The sequence below is a fragment of the Anolis sagrei genome, chromosome 2 (genome assembly GCF_037176765.1).
Source record: "Anolis sagrei isolate rAnoSag1 chromosome 2, rAnoSag1.mat, whole genome shotgun sequence".
Classification (NCBI taxonomy): domain Eukaryota; kingdom Metazoa; phylum Chordata; class Lepidosauria; order Squamata; family Dactyloidae; genus Anolis; species Anolis sagrei.
The window spans coordinates 24699329-24708259 of NC_090022.1; the positions used below are offsets into that span (position 1 = coordinate 24699329).

At 41.3% G+C, this 8931-nt stretch overlaps 1 protein-coding gene across 1 annotated transcript in view; it reads left to right on the forward strand.

The window, feature by feature from the left end:
* LOC132765641 (uncharacterized) overlaps positions 1-3348 on the forward strand; it is a 29980-nt gene extending 26632 nt beyond the window's left edge. The window contains exons 13-14 of the mRNA XM_067464770.1: positions 1307-1363; positions 2805-3348. Coding sequence (XP_067320871.1) covers positions 1307-1363; positions 2805-3322 — 575 coding nt within the window. The 3' untranslated portion in view covers positions 3323-3348. The remainder of the gene's footprint in view (positions 1-1306; positions 1364-2804) is intronic.
* The last annotated feature ends 5583 nt before the right edge of the window (positions 3349-8931 follow it).

The window sequence follows — 8931 nt, forward strand, 5'->3', positions numbered from 1 at the left end:
TAGCACTGTGAGAACCTCTGTGGTATATTAAAGCACAGTAGACTCATAGAATTAGAAGAGACCACAGGAGCCACTCTTTTCCACATGTGACAACACAATCAAAGCACCCCCAACAGATAGCCATTCAGCCTCTGCTTAAAAATCACCAGAGAAGGAGACCTCACCACATGCCAAGACAGCATATTCCGCTGTTGAACAGCTCTTCCCGTTGGAAAGTTCTTCCTAATATTTCCTGCTATTTCAATCCATTGCTCCGTGAACAGCAAGAAACAAGCCTGCCCCCTCCTCAATGTGACATCTTTTCAAGTATTTAAAATAATACACTTTCTTTACATTCCACTCTTCTCCCGTAGGGGACTCAGAGCGGATTACAGCATTTACATACATAGACAAACATTCAGTGCCTTTACAATAATATACAAATGAAACACACAAACAAAGGCATAGGCTTCTTCTTTTCATTTCTGGCTTCTGGATGTGGTGCTTCATCTCTGGCTCTGGGGAGGTGCTCTCCTCCATTTTTGAAATTAGTGTGCATCTTGCCCCGGATGGCACAGTGGGTTAAACCCTTGTGCCAGCAGGACTGAAGACCGACAGGTCGCAGGTTCGAATCTGGGGAGAGTGCAGATGAGCTCCCTCTGTCAGCTCCGGCTCCCCATGTGGGGATATGAGAGAAGCCGCTCACAAGGATGGCAAAACATCAAAACATTCAGCCATTTCCTGGGCAACATCCTTGCAGACAGGCAATTTCCTCACACCAGAAATGACTTGCTGTTTCTCAAGTTGCTCCTGTCACGAAAAAAAATCTTACATTTGATGGTGTCTTAAAATGTACAAAATAAAATATGTCCTCCAAGATTTTTTAAAAATTAATTTAATTTACATGTCAACTTTCTTTTGAGATGGGTCCAAGGTAGCTTTCAGTTATTTAAAGCAATCTTGAATTAAAATCTTGTTTTACAAAAGAGGTCCATGGTTAAAGAGTTTAAAAATATCATTAAAAACTAAGAAACACATCACATGATTTCAGACACACTGTTGTTGCTTATTTTAAATCTAAAAGTCCTGCCTGAATAAATGATAAATCTTTCCCATCTGCAGGTGGAAAATTAAAATGCCTGTCACTGTCATATGCAAGGATATTTCTTCTAATTTCCCTGCTTTATGGTTTATAATTTTTCCCCAGAGTGGGCTTGTATATTTCTCTTGCTTCTGTTTCCATTCTTTGTTAAGTAAGAGCAAATTTAGTGCTTCATTTCTGTGTCTGTTCCACAGTTTCCTGACATTTTCTCTTCTTTCCCTTTAGCGACTATGATTTCAGAATTAGCAAAAGCAAGGTCAATCGAAACGGCAGCTATAAAAGGTAAGTTCGTTTCCAGTGAACTGCACTAGGTGATACCATCAGGGGATGTGATGCCAAAATAAATATACAATGCTTGTGCAATGTTTCGGCAGAAATGTATTATTTTTTAATTTTTTATATTCCTGTTATTAGATATAACCACAAAATTATTTTTCGCAAACCCAGTTCACATGTATTGTAACGATATCTCTACAAGGCTAAAACTCTATGCTAATTTACTTTTCAAACCTTCTTATGCATCTGTGCTCCAATCAGAGCTGTCATTATTACCCAACAACAATGGCTCTTTGAATGAGATAGTATCATCTGCATGAACTACAAGCACGCATTGTTGTTTTTGTTACTACTAGTTTATTAAAGTTACTGATTTTGCCAAATGTTCTGGTATTTTCATTACAATATTGTGGCAGTATGAATTGCACTTGGTTACACCAATTGTAATGACTCAACTAACTGGGATATTCTTTCCCTAAGAATAATATTTATTTGGGCCTCTTATTCAGTTCCTAGAAACACCTTCCACGTTGTAGGAAGGGGCATTGAGAACAGGAAGGAAGCATCCTTTAACACAGAACTTTCCAAACGTTTCATGTTGTTGACACTCTTTTTAGACATGCATCATTTTACGACACAGCATAAGTTTTATTAGCAAACCAAAGGTTAAGCCAACACCAGTATAACTGCAATCTTGTTTTTAAAAAGCTTTTAAAAGTTTGGGATACCATAGGGAAGGAGTAATGTTTACATTGCTACCTCTGCCCCTGTTTTGAAGATTTCACCTCCCTTTCTATCCCAGTGACAGTTGAATTTTGAACAATTTGTCCTGTCGTTGAAACAAGGTTTCTTTGGAGACATCCTTTTCCCATTATAATCTTATAGGAGTGAATTTTGGCTCCTAGGCACATATTTCCTCTCACTTTTTGTTGTCTCAGGGATACAGACAGCATTAAAAACCTCACAGTGGCTCTAACCCTACAAAATACTAACCAAAAAAATGCAACTTGGACAAATGTTTGTCTCAACATATTATTTATTTGTACCTGTACACATAAATGCTTAAGCATTTTCAAATACTGCAAAAGGCCCAGTGCACATTTCTGACTGGCATACCTGCTCCCAGGTTTGTAACTAGAAGTCATATGTACATCGGATGTTTGTAACTCGGGGACTGCCCTTATACTTAGAACTACAAAAACAAAAATCAATTTACATGATGTTAATTTAAAATGGCATTTCCTAGAGGCCCTATGCTGTCTTGTGTTGGAATTTTCCAGATTTCTTTTTTTTTTTAAAGATCTCAAACTTTTTTGAATTGCTGCAGTTGTAAGTCGCCCTGAGTCCCCATTTGGGAGTTGAGAAGGACGAGTTAGAAATGTTGGAAATAAATAATAGCCTTCCTTATGGTTGTGCTCACCTGACTGAGCTGTTTCTTTTTCCTTAGCGAGTGTTACTATGGACCCCAAGACAGCTCACCCGCTTCTAGTGGTCAGCGAAGACAAGAAAAGTGTGAAACGGGGTGAAATGGTTCAGCCGCTGCCCAACAATCCTGAGAGATTCGATGCCACTCTGATCCTGCTGGGCCGTGAGCGCTTTGGCTCAGGAATCTATTACTGGGAGGTTATAGTGGGCAACGGGCAGGACTGGGCCCTTGGTGTTGCCAAGGAGTCTGTCAAGAGAAAGGGACCCATTATCACTTCCCCCGACCACGGGATTTGGGCCTTGGGGCTCAACGGCACAGAATACAAGGCTTTCTCCTCTCCTGAAACACGCTTGATCCTTGAGGAAGCCCCAGAGAAAATCCAAATATTTGTGCATTATGAGAGAGGGTGGGTGGCTTTTTTTGACGCCGATTACATGTCCCTCATTTTTATTTTCCGGTCAGCCAATTTCGGTGGAGAGAAAATCTTTCCTTTCTTTAAAGTGTGGGGTGTCACTACAGAGCTTAGAATGTGTCCCTGAAATAAAGCCTGATGTGTGCCACTCTGCTTCGGACCTGCAATTCCATTTATGCATACTTTTGAACAGAATCTCTGCAATGGCACAAACATCGGATTTCAGAGGGGAATGTTTTTAGAAAAAAAATGTTTGGATCCCATCTTTTTGCTCCATTAATAGAAGTAATTTTCAGACTTCTTAAGTTGAGTTGAGCTCATACAAAGTCCCTTACTGTGATGGTCTTTCTCCGTTCAATTTGTGTTTATGGAGCCAAAAGTTAGAATCTAAGCCAAAGACTTTTTAAAATAAAGAAAAGATCATAGAATCATAAAGTTGGGAAAGACCTTGTGGGTTATCCAGTTGAAGCCCTTTCCAAGAAACATTCAAAGCACCCCTGACAGATGGCCATCCAGCCTCTGGTTAAAATCCTCCAAAGAAGGGGCCTCCACCACACTCCGGGTCAAAGAGTTCCATGGCTGAAGTCACTAATGTTCTTTCTAATGTTCAGGTGGAATCTCCTTTCCTGTAGTTTGAAGCCATTCCACGTCCTAGTCTCCAGGGCAGCAGAAAACAAGCTTGCTCCCTCCTCCCTGTGACTTCGCTTCACATATTTATACATGGCCCTCATTATGTCTCCTCTCAGCCTTCTCTTCTGCAGCCTAAACATGCCCACGTCTTTAAGCCGCTCCTCGTAGGGCTTGTTCTCCAGACCCTTGATCATTTTAGTCGCCCTCCAGCTTGTCAACATCTCCCTTCAACTGCGGTGCCCAGAATTCGACACAGTATTCCAGGTGTGGTCTAACCAAGGCAGAATAGAGGGGTAACATGACTTCCCTGGATCTAGACACTAGACTCGTATTGATGCAGGCCAAAATCCCATTGGCTCTTTTAGCTGGTGCATGACACTGTTGACTCATCTTCACCTCCCTGTTCACGAAACTCCTAAGATCTTTTTCACACGTACTGCTGTTGAGCTGGGCATCCCCCATCCTGTTTCTTTGCATTTCAGTTTTTTCTGCCTAAGTTCTTCTTTATTTTCATAAATAATTTAAGAGAGACTCTTCTGCATCCTTGTCAATATTTCATTGTAAGCTGCAATATGGTTCTAGCTATCAGTTTGAAGCTGCAACTTGGTGTTAGCTCACTTTCACCCTTCTCTTAAAATTAGACTTCTTCGGAAAGAAGCCATTTTGATTATTTTATCTTGAAAAAAATGTTTCTACCTTTAATTGCACCTGAAAAAAATAGAATTCTCGTATTGGGAGTATTCTCTTCATATTCTTTCAATTACATTTATTTGGAAGAACATGGTGCTGAGATATAGAATATTCCCAGTACCCGAATGTTCAAGGGTTGCACTTTGCCCATCCAGTTTAAGAACACTGAAGTAAGTTGTGATGCCAGATTTCTTTTTGGGGGAAGTGGTGAAATAGCTGCCTCCTTACACTTGTACCAGGCAGTCTTATAGGAAAACACACATGAGATTTTACAAATACAAAGGACTTCCGACTATTAATGTTACATTTTAATTCAGTGTGTAGTCAAGCATATATTCATTCTGATGGTGGAGGCTCCTTCTTTGGAGGCTTTAAACAGAGTCTGGATGGCCATCTGTCGGGGGTGCTTTGAATGTGATTTTCCTGCTTCTTGGCAGGGGGTTGGACTGGATGGCCCATGAGGTCTCTTCCAACTCTATGATTCTATGATTTTAATAGGGCTTACACTTCGGTGCATACATATCACATAATGACATTTCTAAGATTGCTCAATTGCACCCTGCCTATCAAACCAATCGGACCAATCGGATTTGATTCTTTTATTGCTTGTCTCAAAGATTGTGAGCAAGCTTTGTCATTATCCTTCTGTCTTGAGAGGTGTGGCACGTAGATGAGGGGGAAAAAAAGGAGTGTCTCAAGTGGCAGAGCATATGCTGTGCGTGTACGTAAAAGGTCCAGATCTCAATCCCTGGTGGCCCAGAGACTATACCTTTCACAGTCCTTCACCTAGCTTGATCGGGGGATTTTAGGCATTGTAATTCAAAAAGTATTTTTTATGAACTTTTGGAAATCTTTTTTATTCACTTCTCCAGCTGCACCGTATTTCTTTCCATTGTAGATTTTGGGTAGTAGTTTTGAGCATCTCAAATCCACGACACTCATTTCCTACCTAACACTGAGCCTTTTTGCAGGAAATTCTTGAACCAGAAGTGACAGGAATTCAAGCTTGAGCTTTTTGCATATAAATAGATGCTCTACTGCTGGGTTTGCTCTCTTCCTTTATGCACCTTTGGCATTATGCAATTACTGTTTTTATAGCATATGTCATAGCATTACAGTTTTATTTATGTTTTTTGAAAGCTAATATTTGATCTCTTTTACTTCAAAGGCAGGTTAACAACATGTGTCCCTTCAGGTACAATTAAACTACAGTTCCCATCATCCCTCATCATTAGCAATGCTTGTTAGAGATGATGGGACTTGCAATCTGGGGGCATGTGGAGGGCTGTGCGTTCCTCCACCCCTAACCTTTTTGATTTCTGTTACAGTAGAGCAGATTCTGATGGGAAATTAGGGGAAATGTTTTAATTGTAGGCGTAGCCCAACACTACAGCCAGTTATCTAGTCTGATGCTGGATTCTTCATTAGTGGAGTTTTTGTGGCTGGGGCTAGATAGCCATGCAGAAGGGATGCTTTAGCTATGGATCTCCTTTTTCAATAACGCATGTGGATTTGGTGGCCTGCAGCTCAGGTGGCCAATGTTGAGAGGTTAGAGAGGCACATTAGATCCTCTTGAAGGAGAACTGCATTCCCCGCAAGTGTCTTTGTAGTGATCCAAAATGCCTTCTAATGGGTGTGTTGGGGATTTTGACTGCTATTAGCTCGTCTTGAGCCATTTTAGACCCAGGAGATGTCTTTTTAACAGCATGAAGTGACTCAAAATCTCATCCTGTTCATTTCCTCCGTGGTTAAAAAAAAAACATTCCTAGACCTCATATGCCTTGGAGGAGCATGACAAAATGCCCTCCAAGGGCATATTAGGGCAAAAAACGCATTATTCTTTAACATCTGGGACTACAAAAGGAACTGTATGGACCACATGGTGTGTTCATGGTCACACCATGCTCATTCTGACCTATTGCTTGTGTAATCCCCTCTCCAGAAGTCAGTTGCATATCTGTCCTGAATTTTTTTCCAATGATGGTGAAACACAGAACACCTCTGTCATCTTTATCCTTATCCATTTCTGACTGCCTGTAGTTCTGTTACAGAAGGAAGACACAAGAAATCAGAGGCTAAAAAGAAAGCAAGGGTATTCATTTGGCTAGATATGCCCCTCAGAGGAAAGAGGGGAATGGAGAAAATTCAAGAAGTAGCACATGACCTTGGAGAAATGACTGCTTGGGACCACTCTCAGAATCTTCCAGCCAACATGGCTGTTACCTCTTGGTTGGGGGATTCTGGGAGATCTCAGAAAAATAAAAATAAAAACCATACGTGTGCTACAGTATGCTTTAAGGTTTGTTTCTCAGAAAAATCCTTGGGAGTTGCTGTGGTGGGGAGGAAATGGAATTCGGGGGGAAAATCGGCTCTTAGAGTGCTTCATAAGAAATCCCCAACAGTAAATAAAGCATAGTTTGAGGTCCTGAGCAGCTTCAGTAAGTGAAGAAAACAAAGCTTGAGTTGTTTTTAGTCTCTTTGACTTTAATCGAAGGAAATGGGAATGTTTGCTGAATTGTCGCAGTCCTGTCGTACACTTATTCAGTGGTTCTCAACCTGTGGGTCCCCAGATGTTTTGGCTGTCAACTCCCAGAAATCCTAACAGCTGGTAAACTGGCTGGGATGTCTGGGAGTTGTAGGCCAAAACACCTGGGGACCCACAGGTTGAGAACCACTGCATTTATTTGGGAAACAATCTTATTACATGTAGGGGGAGCTTTTCCGGAAAAAAAAGAATAGAATTGTACTATAAGGGATCTACAGACTATCCCTACATTATGATAAACCTTGCAGATTTGGAACATGTGTTTTTTTCTTTTGTTCAAGGTGAGAAGATTTGTACATATTTTGATCTGAGGAAAAAAATTGTCATTGCATTAAAAAAATCTCTTTTGTGAGCTCAGAAGCTTCCTGTCTGCTGATTGTTAAGATCTTGATCATTACCTTAGCTTGAATGATGGGTTAGGCAGTCACTTTATTCCTGGTGAGGGTTGGAAATTTAATTCTCAATTTATGAACTCAGAACTTTGTCTGGAAGTCAGTCTAGAACACTAATGCAAACTTGAAGATCTAAGGCCGAAATGCAGTAGATTCTGAAATTTTGAACTGAAATAGTAAGCCATACAGATAGAATAATAGAATAATAGAGTTGGAGGAGACCTCATAGGCCATCCAGTCCAACCCCCTGCCAAGAAGCAGGAATATTGCACTAAAAGCACCCCTGACAGATGGCCATCTAGCCTCTGTTTAAAAACCTCCAAAGAAGGAGCTTCCACCACACTCTGGGGCAGAGAGTTCCACCGCTGAATGTCTCTCAGTCAGGAAGTTCTTCTGCATGTTCAGATGGAATCTCCTTTCTTGTAGTTTGAAGCCATTGTTCTACGTTCTAGTCCCCAGGGCAGCAGAAAACAAGCTTGCTCCCTCCTCCCTGTGACTTCCTCTCACATATTTATACATGGCTATCATGTCTCCTCTCAGCCTTTTCTTCTTCAGGCTAAACATGTCCAGGTCTTTAAGCCGCTCCTCATAGGGTTTGTTCTCCAGACCCTTGATCATTTTACTCACCCTCCTCTGGACACATTCCAGCTTGTCAACATCTCTCTTGAATTGTGGCACCCTGAATTGGACACAATATTCCAGGTGTGGTCTTACCAAGGCGGAATAGAAGGGGTAGCATTACTTCCCTAGATTTAGACACTATGCTCCTATTAATGCAGGCCAAAATCCCATTGGCTCATGTTTAACTTGTCGACGAGGACTCCAAGATCTTTTTCACACATACTGCTCTCGAACCAGGCATCCCCCATTCTGTATCTTTGCATTTCATTTTTTCTGCCTAAGTCACCACAGTATGATAGTCACACCCTCATTTTGGGGGTGGCATAAGTGGCATTTTATGTTCCTTGTCTAATGTCACTGCCCTTTGGGGCCTATTTTTCCCATATTTGTTTCTCCAAAAGTAAGGCAGTTTAAGAACTATAAAATGGAGGCCTGTGGAACGGTTTGGGCTCAACTGATAACAGCAATATTTGTCTGCAACATTTCTACCTCGCCCTTATCAACCCCTGAGGGGGAACTCAGAGTGGCTAACACTGGCAACAATTTGATGCTGCAATATCACAATATAAAACCGTGAACACATAATATATTAAAAACAATAACATTAATTATACAGTCATAAGGGTTGGAGAAGGCCTGGGCCAACTTGGGCCCTGCAGGTGTTTTGGGCTTCAACTCCCACAATTCCTAAAAGTTGCAGGCTGTTAGGAATTGTGGGAGTTAAAATCCAAAACACCTGTAGGGCCCAGGTTGGCCCAGGCCTGCTTACTGCTGAGGGAGAAAAGGAAAGGGCCTGAGGCTGTTAGACCTGGACAAACTGCCCAAGTTAGAGCTACATGGACCAAAAACAGTGGTGAG